Source organism: Aplysia californica, unplaced genomic scaffold, assembly GCF_000002075.1.
Source record: "Aplysia californica isolate F4 #8 unplaced genomic scaffold, AplCal3.0 scaffold00256, whole genome shotgun sequence".
Classification (NCBI taxonomy): domain Eukaryota; kingdom Metazoa; phylum Mollusca; class Gastropoda; order Aplysiida; family Aplysiidae; genus Aplysia; species Aplysia californica.
In genome coordinates, this window is record NW_004797526.1 from 645577 (window position 1) to 660705 (window position 15129).

General features: G+C 40.5%; 1 protein-coding gene across 1 annotated transcript; it reads right to left on the minus strand.

Moving 5' to 3' along the window:
* Positions 1–2054: 2054 nt before the first annotated feature.
* LOC101848978 lies at positions 2055–15062 on the minus strand. The gene is made up of 4 exons (XM_005100692.3): positions 14880–15062; positions 5413–5560; positions 4060–4218; positions 2055–3410 (listed from the first exon to the last, which is right to left on the minus strand). Exons 2-4 carry the CDS (start codon positions 5503–5505, stop codon positions 2712–2714), a joined length of 951 nt encoding a protein of 316 aa, XP_005100749.1. The 5' UTR covers positions 5506–5560; positions 14880–15062; the 3' UTR covers positions 2055–2711.
* Between the last annotated feature and the right edge of the window lie 67 nt (positions 15063–15129).

Here is a 15129-nt window from a genome sequence, read left to right on the forward strand (position 1 = left end):
TTTTCAGTTTCATGTTCTTTCAGTCATGTACAGAAAAAGAAGGGGAAAAAAATGATTCAATGATTAAGACATACTATGAATGTGCAACTTTAAAAGCTTTGTAATGCAGGTCATGCCAGCTGCTGGAGGAAAATATTGATCACAGCTTTTCTTTCCTTACAGAGTGGGGTAAAGGAGTCTATTATTGGCAAAGTATTGACCTGGTCAACAGATGTTGAGGGTCTGTGCACAGCCTGTCAATATACACCTACTTAAACATTAGAAAATGTTCAGTCTGAAAAATATTGGAGCTGGTAAAAGTAACAAAAGATCTGGTTGTGTTAAAAAAAAAAAAAAAAGAAAGAAAAAGACCTGAAAGCTTTTATTTGTTCTGATCAAACATTTAAGACACATACTAACAAAGACTAAACCCAAGTGCAAACTTGATAAAAAAAAGACAGTGTACATGTTAAAAGCACAGAACTTTTAGCAGAGGGAACTTTTCGTCTTTGTTATTCTTTATGCATTATTGTTATACTAAAAAAAAGCCCCACTAAACAAAAGTCCAATGCAAATAGAAAATAAGCTTTTATGTAAAAAAACAACCCCAAAGCAGCTCTTATACGACCCTCAAAACTTGTCTGTTTTGTCTCTTATAATGCTCTTGAAAAAAGAACAGACAGTACATCCTTTAATTTTTAACCCCTTTTCCTCCGATTTAAGAATTTCTTTCTACAAAAGTGTGACTACGTCTTTCATAATTCAAGTCTCCCCTTTAGTATGTCAACCAGCAGGTAACGATCGCAGAAAAATTGGGGGTGCCATGAAATTAAGTGCAATGTCCTGTAAACACCACTCTATATCTCAGCCATTGTGTGAATGTCTCTATCCCCCATTTCCCCATTGTAACTCATGTGTGAAAACATTGGAGCATATGTTCAGCAGTGCCAACTGAGCATTTCACCTTACTTCACAGGCTTTCTAAACTTGCTACATGGGTGTCCCATCATGCTGGCCATCAATGTAATAATCAGTATGACATGAGGGAAAAAGTGTGGATCTTCTTCAAATTTTAAAAAGTTTTAGTAGAGGTTTTACGGAGCTCACAACTGCATAAGGTCATATGAGTGCCAGAAGATTAGAGGTGTTACAAGAGAGTAACAAACACAAAAAAGAAGGAGGGAAGATAAAGACAATAGATGTTTGATAGGAAAGAAGAAGCAAACCACGCCAGAGCACCGGCCAACCACCCACTTTCTTCAAATGTTTTTTAACTTAAGGTTTGATCATTATGTTATTGATTGATCAATCTAATATATTGATTAATCAATCTAATCTATAACTCTGGACACCAAATGGATCTTTTCCCTCACAAACACAATTTGTGCTATGACCAACCAAATTTATCTTCAAGCAAATGATGAAAACACAGCACATACTAACAAATGGAATAGCACAAATGAAAATCATGAGTAAAAACACATCTTAAAAGTTCACAAAAGAAAGCAACTTACTTAAACAATGAAGCAAAAGATATTTTGGAAAAGCTTAAACGAACAGTGTGAATACTAAAGACTAAAGTAGGGAGTGGTTAAAGAAAATCATCACAGATCATTATGGGGGGGGGAGTAATACAAGATAAACATATTGTGTATGCCTGTGATTAAGAACTTTGCCCACTTAGTACTTAAAGCTTCCTTGCTTAAAAGATGAGTGAAAGTCGATATCATGATCAATATGAGTGACAAATGTGTGGATCTAAAATTGTCTTATATCGGCATCGTATCACTGTTAACTGTTAGGTACAAACTCACATAAGCTTTCAAAATTATTTCCCCTGTGGAACAGCATTTTTGAAACTCATAAAAAATGAAAATACCATTACAGTGAATCATGTCTGGTACCAAATACTTCGCATCCTATTCAGAATAATCATTATACATAGAAATCGCCAGCACTTTCACAAAATCCACAATAGTGAACATAAGGATACAAAAAAATTATTTTAAAATTTAAAAAATCCGTGATCATTAAGTAACTACACTTTGTCATCACAGAGCTCTTTGATATTTTACTCAAAACAAAATGTTAGGCAAAAGTGTGCACAGAGGTATTGAAAATATAAGAATAAAAAGAAAAAAGTAAACAATAAATATTTCGGATAAGTCTTTTTAACATGTATAGCGGACTTGCGCACAGATGAGACCTTAAAAGCATTCTATATTTTTGTGGCTTCATAGACTGATCTGATTTAGATTGCTAAATTGACAGCTTTAAACAATCAAATTTAGCCTAATCAACTAATTAGATAACAAAATTTCAAGGATAAAATTGTAGTAACATTGTTTAAAGCCAGAACAAAAAATGGTATGTCACTCTCCTGAGCTAATTCCTTTGTCTAAAAGGACGGAATCACAGTTTCAAAAATTCAAGGATGAAGAAGATCAAAGCAACAGTTTTCTGGTATTGATTAATTAGCTTCGGTATTTATACATTGATGCATATAGAATTCAAGGTAAAATTCCATAAAATTGAGCACACATTCTCCTTTAGTGAAATAATCTGGGGTTGTTTTTTTTTTCGAACAGGTTTCTACATAAGATTTTTTATGGAAATTGAGAGACAACAGTTTTTTAAGATCTAACCCAGCAGCTTTATAAGTGTTTATAACCCGCCCCACACATATTTCTATTTTTACTCTAAAGATAGTTTGTCATTCCCACACCTTTTAGTTATAGTTGGATACTGCTGAAGTCAAAACTAGGCTTAAATGGTAACAGTGAGTCTATATCTGAGAAATTTAAGTAGTTCAACAGGATGTGTGGAATCCTAGATGGAATGATGAACTGGCGGGAATAAGGGCTGCTGGAAAGGGCGAGGCGGCATGCATGGGTTAGGGAAGGAACAGCCCGCGGCAGCTGATAGCACCACTGTGCTAGGTCAGGGCTCACCCGAGCCATGTAGCTCAGATCGGCCTGATCTTTCCACTTCCAGCCGAAAATAGTGACGTAGACGACAAGTTTGATAAAAAGACTCTCCTTTCCCTCTCTCGACTCCCAGTGTGAGTCGAAATAGTACGGGAAACAAGAGATGATGCGTGACAAAGCATCTTTGTGATGAGCTTTAATAAGTTTCATGGTGAAGTCCGATGCACGGAGAAGGAACTCATCACTGTTTGAGCCAGAATACAAGGGCTGGTTGCGGTGGAGCTTGACCAGAAGCAATGTGTGCATGTCTAGGGAGGTGGAGCAGTCAATAAGGGTGCAGATAAGACGTAGTATGAACTGGTCATCATTCAACTTAAGCGCTGTTCGAACCACATACAGCATTGCATCGGGACAAGCTGGCTCTGCTCCAGCTTCTAAAAGAAGCTCGAGTATATCCCAGCATGCACTCTGTCTCGGCTCTTTTTGGTTGTCATACACCATGACCTGGAAATAAATGATCCTGCCTGTAGACAAACTTTAAGCAAAGAAAAGGAATACACACTATTTGTTACTAGAGTTTTGCAAGAGACAATTTCAGATCTATAGAAATAAGTCCACCTTGCAATGTGCGTAGGTTGCGTATCTCACTACGGAATAAGAGTTTTAAAATATCTGAGATTTCACTGTTGGCCCTGTATGGGCTGTAAAGAAGTCTAATGTCCTACCAAAAGTAGATTGGACACAATGTAGCATAGCAGCACATTTATACATTTCAATCCACTTCTGCAATGTGTTAATATTTGGCAGAGTTTTATGAGCGATAATCTATATTGCAGTTCAAAACTATGTCTGATGAATAAGGTCTAAATTTTTCAGAGAGAAATTAATGACATGGTTCGACAGGACGATTTGATTTGGCTAACAAAAATTACTTTATAGGAATAATGTATCACCAAAAGCAGCTTGTCATGATGACAGCTTTTAAAAGTAAAAGTAAACCCCTCCTAGTTCAAGCCACCTTTCACTTCAATATATACCCGGTCAAACGGGAAAGCGCATTCTTGAACGTATCAACACAATTGTTTTTATTGTACTTTTCCTCATTAATACTTTTTAAAAAACTGTTGACCGTTTTTCATACAGTGTGACTCACAAGTGCCAAATCCAGGGGAGAATAGTAGTTGATGTTTTGATGGCCAAGGTCACAGCCAGGGGAAGACAGCAAGGTTCTTACTACAGCCCTGCGACTCAGCTTCACAGCAAGAAACAAAGGCGAGTCCCTACGATTGTTCAGGCACATGTTGACATCAGCCTGAAAGGAAAATGGATACACAACATCGTGAAAAGAGTAAGATCATGACACAGTACATACTTTCAACTACAGCCGAACCAGCCATGACGGCCACCTGTATAATATGGCCACTTTCCATTTCCTCCTCGTGTTTTTACTATATAATTTAACGGTGCAAAATGGTCACCCGTACAACGCAGCCCCGGCCACCTTATTTTATCAACCCACGGTCAAATTTACCTGCCTCAGGCGGCCAGGCGTGGTCACTCATCGCCCGACACTTTAACATAAATTCTGAATCGGCCCCTCACGCTGTGGACTGGCCGTCATAATTCATTCACCTGTCGTTATTGTTAGTCCCTCCAATGAATGTTTACCCAAGTTGACCAATGGGTAGGCCTAACAATAAATTTTCAACTGCTGGAGAGGGAAGCGTGTGATCTGTCATAACCTATAAGCCCCCCACCCCCCACAACTCATGCACAAATCAAATGTGAAGTGGCTGGCCACTGTTTTGTTTAGCTAATCTGTAACAAAGTAACAATGGACATTGACGTGAACTTGTGACAGAAACGTCCCTCGTTCTCTGAGTGGTGGCGGCCCGTGCGTTTGTTTTACCATGGCACTCAGTCTTCATTGTCTTACTTACATAATATTTAGTTTATTTTACCCTTGCACAAAATCAGCAACAAAAAGAAAGCTAACCAAAGAACAAAATAACAACACAAAAAACACTTCTTGCACTGCCCACCCCCCTTTTCAAAAGAAAACAAAAACCCTTTTGAATTAGCCTTACGGCAGTCTAAAGCCTAGGATCAGCACGGGTTTGGACCTCAGAAGAGAATGATTAACTTTCTTCATTTTGATCAGTCCTGCCTAAGAAATCCACCTTTCTCCTTCACAATGGGTGGCCGTTTTACACAGGTTTGACAGTATTTTTTTTGCAGAGCTTATTTTCAACATTACAACACAGTGCATGCTTTCAACTATTCTTTTGCAGAACCATATTTACAAAATCCCATATCAATGAGTAGATACAGGAAAAAAATTTGTTTGATACTAAATATAAACCTGCATTATTGGTACCCATGAAAACAAACAAATATATGCACATGTCCACTACAGAGAAAACTCAAAACGTAGTGATCAATACCAAATGCTGAATCATGTTAAACTGAACTTTATTACTCTGGGAGGGTGGTGTTTGGAGCGTACCTGTTGTAGGAGGTTTTCAAGAACATCAGCCTGATTATTTATGATGGCAGCTTCAACTTGGGATGAAAAGTCTGTCCGCTGACCAGATGCCATGGTGTCCCATTTGTCTCTTCAACCTTCTGCCACAGTCAATGTATACTCCTTTAACCTGCAGAAAACCAGTTAAAGAGTGAGATTCTAAGAAAAAGATCATGTATTCCTATTGAAACTTCATATTTTAGTTTTCAAATAGGAAGTGGAGAGAGAGAGAGAGAGAGAGAGAGAGAGAGAGAGAGAGAGAGAGAGAGAGAAAGGATAGAGAGAAAGAGAGAGGAAGGAGAAAGAGAGAGATAGAGGAAGGAGAAAGAGAGAGATAGAGGAAGGAGGGAGGGAGCGAGAAAGAGATAGAAGAGGGAGGGAGAGACAGAGAGAGAGAGATAAAGAGATGGAGAGAGAGAGAGAGAGAGAGAGAGGGATGGAGAGAGAGAGAGAGAGAGAGAGAGAGAGAGAGAGAGAGAGAGAGAGAGAGAGAGAGAGAGAGAGAGAGAGAGAGAGTTCACAAGAAGCCTTGAAGAGAAGTCATAATCATCATTGCCCTTCTCACCCTGGATCAGGATATAGGCCACGAACAAACACTTTCCACCTTTCCCTGTGCTGGGCAAGTTGCTCGATGTCACTCCATGCCTTCCCACTTTTCTGTACATCCTTTTCCGAGACTCTTCTCCAGGTTCCACATGGTCTTCCCCTTGATCTTTTACCCTGTGGGTTCCAATCTAACACTTTCCTCATTACGCAGCTGCTTGACTTCCTGAAAGTGTGCCCAATCCATCGCCAACGTCTTCTTCCCACCTCATCTCTGACTGGACTCTGTCTCATTCTTCTTAATACTTCCTCGTTGGTGATCCCGTCTGTGCATTTGATACTCAGTAACTTCCTTAGATGCTTGTTCAAGAAAACCTGGATCCTCTTTATGCAAGCCTGAGATGCGTTCCATGTCTCACATCCATACAACAAGACTGACTTCACATTTGAGTTGACAATCCTCAGCTTTGTTCATAGTGAGATATCCCTGGTCCTCCAAATCCTATTCAAAGAAATAAATGCATAAATGCAGTCTGTTCCTTTCCAAAGTGGGACTTGATTTCAGCGCCCGTTCCTCCCTCTCTGTCAATTATACTCCCAAGAAAGCAGAGGGATTCGACGTCTTCTAGTGCATTGCCCTCTATTGTGACCTGCTCCTTTCGTAGTGCATCTATCTTTAGGACTTTTAACTCCGGGGTGGATCCTCAACCCAACAGACTGTGACAAACTGTATAAAATTGTAGTCTTGGCTTGCATCTGTTCCTGAGTGTGCGACAGAAGCGCCAAGTCATCTGTAAAATCCAGATCATCCAATAACTGTGTCCGTGAGGTCCAATGTATGCCGTTTCTGTGTCCTCTGGTGGTTTCCTTCATCAGCCAGTCGATTGCCAAGATAAAGAGGAAAGGTGATAGCAAACATCCCTGTCTCAACCCAGTCTTCATGTCAAAGCTGTCAGTGAGCTGGCCATCGTGTATAACCCTTCAACTTGTCCCTTCGTACATGTTCTTGATTAGGTTCACCAACTTCTGTGGGATTTCGTGATGTCTCAGTATCTTCCACAGTGTTGCTTGGTCTATACTGTCAAAGGCCTTCTCATAGTCAAGAAAGTTGACAATCAACAGGGAGTTCCACTCCAGGGACTGTTCAACTATGTTCCAATCTGGTCCGTGGTTGATCGATTTTTCTGAAAACCAGCCTGTTCATCCCAAAGTCTTTGATCCGATGTGGACTTGATTCTCTGTAGAACGATTCTGTTGAAGACCTTACCTGATATTGAGAGAAGAGAGATTCCTCGGTAGGTCCTGCAGTTGCTGAGATCCCCCCTTTTTAGGAAGTTTCAAAAGGTGTCCTTCTTTCCAATCCTTTGGGAACTTATTCTCATTCCAGATCCTGGTAAACAATGGGAGAAGGAGGTCTATCCTCACACTGGCATCCGTTTTTAGGGCCTCATTTGGAATCGGATCAGGACTAGCCGCTTTACCATTGTTCAGCTTCTTAATGGCAACCATAATCTCTTGTTTTGATGGAGCATCACAGCAGATCGTAACTCATTTCTTGATGGCAAGATGTATGGCGAGTTACTTGGTGATAGTCTGTTCAGGAGACTGTTGCAATGCTCTACCCATCGTCCTGACTGAAATTCCTTTCCAAAAATGTTTTTTCCCTCTTGGTCCTTCACTGTTGCTTCTGATTTCCCATATTTTCCAGCAAGAGTCTTTGCAGTCTGGTAACTGATTCACATGCGCCCTCCTTATGCTGCCTCCTCTGCCCTCTCTGCCAGCCTGTACATGAATTCCTCCTTGTCTTTTCTTAGTGATCTCTTTACATCTTTAGCTGTTGTCCTGCACTGCTCCAATGCATTTGCTTTTGATCCCCTTGTACAACTTGCATTTTGGTCTCTGTTTTCAATTGTCTTCTAGTCCTAATCAAATCCAATGACCGTTGGCTAATCCAATCCTTAAGCTCCAATTTCTTCTCACTGAGTGTTTCTTGACACGTTGAAGTAAAGAACTTCTTCGACCTTGGTCCAATGCATCTCCGTCACTCCATCTGGTGATACCCAAATAGCCTTGTGGGGGAAAAGCAGAGCCTCCAATGACAAAACAGTTGAAAGCACAGATATTTGCAAATCACTCACTGTTCTCATTCATTTGTCCCAAGCCATTTTGTCCCTTGATTCCCTCATAACCTACGTTGTCCTGACCAATCTTGGCATTGGCATCTCCCATTACGATGTTGACATCCTTTCTTGATTGGTAGTTTGTCGATGACCCCCTGGGGCTGGCTGTAAAAAGCATCCTTGTCTTCATCCGCAGCATCATTTGTTGGGGCGTAGATCTGAGCTATGTTCATGTTGATGCTCTTACTCCTTGTAGTGAATGAAGCCATGAGGATCCTCTCCTCGTGTGGTTCTCATCCTCAAAGTGACTTCTGTCAATACTAACTCAAAATAATTCCAACTCCTTCCACATGGTGCTTGTCTTCCCTCCCAGAATACAGTATTTGTTCCCCTGAGCTGAGCTGCTTCTGTCCAGACTGTATCTACTGGGTTTCACTGACTCCTAGTATGTGCAGCCTGTATCTCTTCTTGAGGAGAAGTGGCAATGGAAAAATACACAAAGTCCTACTAGTAAGTATGTAAGGGAGCAATCACAGACCTCTGTCGGTTGGCAGCTATTTTCAGATGTGACATGTAGTAGACCTACATATACTGACAGCTTCTAGAAAGAGCACCAAGAGGCCACCAAGTTAGCCCGTTTCCTTCTCAACAAAAATTCCAATTAGATTCACTGAGTCAAGGGATAGACTTCTTTTTCAAATGTAGATTTTCATCAGTTGAAAAGCTGCCTTGACAATTTGCATCTGGCTGACATCATCAATGTCTTTTGGGTTTTTTTGGTTTGTTTTCGTAAAGTGTTTTACGGCGCTCGCAACTGCATAAGGTCATATGAGCTATATATTTTCAGTTGTTAGGAAATTTTGAATTTTGCCCGGGTGGCGGCCGAAGCCTACTCTTATCGATTTTAGAACACCAAGGGATCTTTAACGTGCGCAACATGCACACGGGCCCTCCGAGATTTTTCGCCTTTGTCCAAGAAGGCTAGGTGTAGATTTTTCCTACCAGAAGATCAGGGGTGTGGCTGAAAGACAGCAGTAAAAAGAAGAGAAGGAGTAGCAGTAGAAAGGCTGCAGAAAGAATCAGGAGCCCAGAGGAAGGGGCAAAGGAGGTGAGGGGGTGGGGGCAGAAAGAGGAGACGAAAGCAGACGACAGAACATTGCTAGAGAGCAGGAAATGAGGTGAAAGGAGACAAATTTAGAGAATAAATTTTTTGGTCGCTACCCGGATTCGAACACGGGACCTTTGAATGAGAGGCCAACACCTTAACCTCTAGGCCACGAGAGCCCCCAATGTCCTTTTGTGTTTCATAAAATTCTCGTATACATTGAAGAAGCCGATTACTTGTTGAATGTAACAACACCTGATCCCCACCAACCTCCACTATTATATACGCTTTCCCTTGCACCTTTGTGTTTCATAAAATTCTCGTATACATTGAAGAAGCCGATTACTTGTTGAATGTAACAACACCTGATCCCCACCAACCTCCACTATTATATACGCTTTCCCTTGCACCTTTGTGTTTCATAAAATTCTCGTATACATTGAAGAAGCCGATTACTTGTTGAATGTAACAACACCTGATCCCCACCAACCTCCACTATTATATACGCTTTCCCTTGCACCCCATCAGTTGTTTCTTTTTCAGTTACTTTGGTCCATAAATTATATTGTGCCATTCACCTCTTCAAATGGTCTTCTAAAATGGTCACCAGATCCAGAGTACATGACTTTATTTTGGTAGTGATCTGCTCATACATAATATATATATTACAATATTCATCTGCCTTCAGAAAGGAACGTATACAACGTAATGACCGACACAAGCTTAAAAGAGTATCATGAGGTTTCAATGGTATCCCTACTTTTTTAAAAGATCAAAAGTCTGAATAACAGCAAATGGTGGCTGCTTAAAAATTTTAAAGTTGCAACAGAAAAAAACAACCGAGAATAGTGACTGTTCTCCATTCGTCCTTTCTTTAAATGTGTTCTGACAACATTAGACGGGTCTCGGTTCACACACGAAAGACACTATAGGCCTGTATGCTTTTGTTTGATGGCAAAGCTTACTTTTCAGGCCACAACAAATTCAGCGGGTGCTAAATTGGTACTCTTGGACAGTTGACCGAAGTTTGCGTTTTAGCCCGTTTCTGCCTGGACTGTGACTAGTCTTTCTATGTTTTGCAAGAGATTTTTGCACTGTTGTAAGATCAGTGACATGAAATGTGCACTTGGTGCCCTTCAGTCACATCTATATTGTCCCATATGTTGTACAACTGCCAGAAAACCATTCATTCACACCTTATGATGTCAATTGCACAAGGGGTAATTCTCTTGAGAAGCTCCAACTTAAGGGTGTGAAAGAAAAATGTCTTTTTAAATGCATGGCTTTCCATACTTTTTACATGATGAATCATTATTTTGCTGAAAGACGGATATAAAGCACAGATACCGATGACGAGTAGTCTACTTCAATTTTGGGTAAATCCGCAAAAATGTTGTGTAGCCTATATTATATTATAAAAAGTGACTGTTTCTCCGAACACTCGGGAAAATAAACCTGATCTCGATTTTTCCGAACGGTTTCCATTCTCAAGATTTTTTTGTTATTTGAGAGAGTGCGGCATCATCTTGAATCATTCTGCCATTCTACAAGGACTGGGAAGAAGCATGTTTTTGCATTGAATTCAATTTCTAGAGCTAGAGATTTTTAGATGTCTAAATATTCAGATACTTCAATCCTGGTCTATACTTCATTTGAAAAGGCTTTCAAAAGGCACCGTGAGGAAACAAAAGTTCTCGACTTTGGCAGTAACCTATTTTGCACTTAGTCACCCCTAAAGCTAAGACAAAAAAATAAATTTTAAAATCCCTCTATGCCCTCCCTCGCACCCCCGTTCACATCTTACACACAAACACACCCACCCTCACACACACACACACTCTCTCTCTTTCTCTCACACGCACACACACATTGGTCACTCCATTCGCAAATAACAAAAAAATTTCGAGAACGGAAACCGTTCGGAGAAATAGAGTTCAAGTTTATTTTCACGAGCATTTGGAGAAAAAGAGCCGGCCATATTTATAGGCATTGTAATAATTCTCGGGAGAAGAAAGCAAGTACGATTTAACCGGTTTGGTCAAAATAGAATCTAGATTCTAGATTAGATCTAGATCAATATTCTGGATGTTTTGCTTTTTGGACAACTTTAAACAAATTTTTAAACCACTTCCTCCAAGATTTTGATTGCGGACGGTCCAAGAAATAGAGATCAGGTTTATTTTCCCAAGCATTCGGAGAAATAGTCACTTCTTATAAATATAGATCTTAGTATAGGCTACTCAACATTTGTGTGGGATTACCCAAAATTAGTAATTACACCCAATTTTATCTGTCGAACCATATGTAGAACTAGAATCTAGATATAATTTAAAACCTGGCCCTGCGGAAAATCGAATTTTTAAAATAGAAAAATTGCAAAAAATTGCAAGGTAAACTGCCTAAAAATTTCAACCTTCCCATCCCAGGCGCATTAATATGGGCTTAACATTTTCAGTTTATAAAAAACATGACATTTTGAGTACTGGCAGCATAAAAGCAGCACAGCCTTTAAAAAAAAATCATGACCCACAATACAAATTCATCAAATGTTATTAACAACATTTACTAGTAACAACATACGAGTACGTTAACAATAAAGTTATCGACCAAATATAATATATGATAACGCGTGACACAAAATAACGGAACCCTCGGTTTTCGTAATAACTTTTAAATGAAGGCATAAAATTAACCAAATTTAGTACATATAATAAAAATAATAGTAAGAATTGCATTTATATAGCCCATATATCCATATGTTCAAGAGCATGCTCTATGCGCTTTACAACCATTATTACCCCCAGCAGACCCTCTGAGAACACTCTGAAACATTCTCGGCTTGTGCGGAAGCATACAGTGCAAGCTGTGGATTTCACGCGCTCAAACACTTTCAAACTGAGAAGATCGTTCACTGTCTATAGCCAGGTACCCATTTAATTTCCACCTGGGTGAAGTGAGGAAAATTTGTACAAAGTGCCTTTCCCAAGGACACAACGTCGCGCCCCTGACCTTACAGTTGCGAGTCCGAGAGCCTAACCACTAGGCCACCGACGCCACAAATATCAAGAACAGCCACCACTTCTAAAGATACCGGGTACTTGGTTCATGCAAAGATCTAGAAGTGTATGAGGTTTAGTCTATAAAAAACAAAAAAATTGACGAGAGATTTTCGAAACAACCTCTTAATACAAAATAAGCTTTTATGCTCCAATCAAATCAGATCCCGTTCTATTTTTCTCTTGAAACCTTCGATGCACCGGTAATCTGTATTTAGATCTATTTCAGATATTTTCTGTTTTAAAACTGTCATAGTATTGTTTTAACACTAAGTCAAATCGTAAAATACAGCTAATTTTTTTCCTTTTATAAACAATAGTAATTATACATGTAATAATGTAGATCTAGATCATTTCTATAGCACCCACTCCTGTGTGAACGCAGCTTAAGGCATTTACATAATGGGGTGTCTACGTACATGGTAACCGGGCACGTAGCCTCAGTGTCTACGTACACGGTAACTGGCAACCGGGCACGTAGTCTCAGTGTCACGTACACGGTAATCGGGCAGTTTAGAATTCCAAGTTCAGTTTTTGTCACCTGGTGTTGCCTTCAACTCCAGCCTTCCCCCGACTGTACCTTTTAAAAAAAAACAATAATTCCCCCATTCCGGAACGCACAGACTTTGAATGAACTTTGGTGACCCCAACCGGTACTCACAATGAACAATGTGATGCAAAAGCACAGGTTCACTGACCGGTAATGGTGGCAAGCCCAACAAGACGCGTGTACATGACATGTAGGACTTTCTTTTTTTTCCCAACAAGTGACATCATGACCACTGGTCAAAATGACTCATACCTCCCTTTCGCGCGCATCGCGACCACCGGTCGTGATCCGACATGAATGTAGAAAAGATACCACTGACATGAAAATCGAAGTGGCTATTCGGACTCGAGTCTGAACAGCCGCTGGAGGTCCATTTGGACTCAAATTCCACAGCATGTGCGCAATCACCTGTTGTACCGTACTTTTTTGTCTCCGGCGAGGTCTAGACTCGAGTCCGAATAGTCTCCCATTGCTATTCGGACTTTAAACTACTGGTAGGCTATTACACTGCGTTTCGCAACTACAAAGGGATCAAAACATAAAATGCATATTCAGTCCTTAAAAGACAGCCCCCCCCCCTCCCCTTTCTTTCTTTCTCCCCACCTATTTCCTACTCTATCTTTCTCTCGTTCCCTCCTGCCAACTGGGGCATGCCATATACATTTTGCTAGCACTTCCCCCTGCTCTCTCTCTCTCACACACACACTACCGGGTCTGGGCGCTGAAACTTTCCGAAGTAACAAAAGAGTTCCCCTACAGGGTCTGTATATTTCGTGACTTTGTTCCCCGTTACCGGGTCTGTATACACTTCGTTCTATAAATTTACCAAAAATGGCTTAGATCTCTAGCGTTAAGAGGGTTAATAATTTGGCCGTCGTTATTCGGACTCGAGTCCGAATAACATTTTTTAATATTCGGACTCGAGTCCGAATAAAAAAATTTCTTATTCGGACTCGAGTCCGAATATGATAAAATGTTATTCGGACTCGGGTCCGGAAAAAAGGAAGTGTCTTCGTTCTATAGATCTAATGTTCAGTGCTTCCAATTTTTCGCCATTTTTTAGTTTCCCCCACACCTTATCTGCCGATCCAATGCCCGCCGCCTCATTGATACGCCTCCCCCCCCGTTTCCCACTTTCTTTGTTGTAGAAAAAGGTAAAATTGAAGATTAGCAGACCACCTGGCATATTATGAGCTGTGTAAAAAAAAAAAAAGACCGATTCGTTCAAATACAGAAAAGTTGTGTTGCTGTGTAGAGCTGAGCATACGGCAACTTTTGATTCCATAGACCAGCGCACAATTCATTACGTATTCATTACGTAGATCTACGTCAAGACTAGCTTATAATAATTATAAGTTGCCAGGGGGAAAAAGACCGACGCTTATGCGACGTTCAAAGCCCGGACCGATAGTGCCCCCCACCACCCTCCCCGACACGCACACATCCACACGTGTGCAGGCCGCCCATCCGACCCCGACACATGCTAACGAGCCATCATTAATAGCTTCTGATGACCTCTTGATAAATAAACATTTATTAGAAGCGCTCTAACTTTTCAGGCCCGCCTCAAATTCATCATAAGATTAAAACTCGGCTCCTGCACAAAACGCCTTTTTGCCCGAAGTGATCCCGGTCTCTACCCAGCCTGAGGCGAGTCACGAGTGAGGCAGGACAGGAAGCCGGATTCAAGGGTCACAGGAAGTCGGAAGTGATGTCATGCTGGACAAGAATCAGAGTCCGAATAACATTTTTTCATATTCGGACTCGAGTCCGAATAATCACTTCGTAATAATTTAAGGGCCAACCATGTTATTGTAGATTCTACTAGATTCTAGATCTAGATCTAGAAAGATCTAGATCTAGATCTATATCTAGATCTAGATCTAGATATAGATCTAGATGTATCTAGATTCTAGATCTACATCTAGATCTAGATTCTATCTGATCTTTCTTCCACTGCCACTGCCACTACAAGTCTCAACAATGTTCAAGGCATCTGCGAGCTGGAGTGATAAGAGAAAGTGACCCTGACTCACTTACAAAATACCCTGAAAGTCATTATTCAAGATGCATACCAGTAAGGAAGTAAAAATATTTCAGGAACTGAAGCATTCATCAAAAATTTCAAAGAGCAAGAGCTGTGTAATGGGCAACGGGACACAGGAAGTGAACAATGAACAACACAGCAAGTTCTCTGAGTCTGAGCCTTGTTGTTTTGTTGTTGTAAATCTTTTGTGGAGGAGTTTCGAAACTGGTAAGACAGAAGTTGAAACCGGAACTAGTCGTTTGTCATTCCGTGGACCAATGAGACGTGGACAACACAGT

Coding starts and splice junctions, on each gene's coding strand:
- LOC101848978 (XM_005100692.3), bottom strand. CDS start 5,505: ATGGCATCTGGTCAGCGGACAGACTTTTCATCCCAAGTTGAAGCTGCC. Junction 4,219..5,412: donor TTGAAAACCTCCTACAACAG/GTACGCTCCAAA, acceptor TTTTCCTTTCAG/GCTGATGTCAACATGTGCCT. Junction 3,411..4,059: donor CTCCCCTGGATTTGGCACTT/GTGAGTCACACT, acceptor ATTTATTTCCAG/GTCATGGTGTATGACAACCA.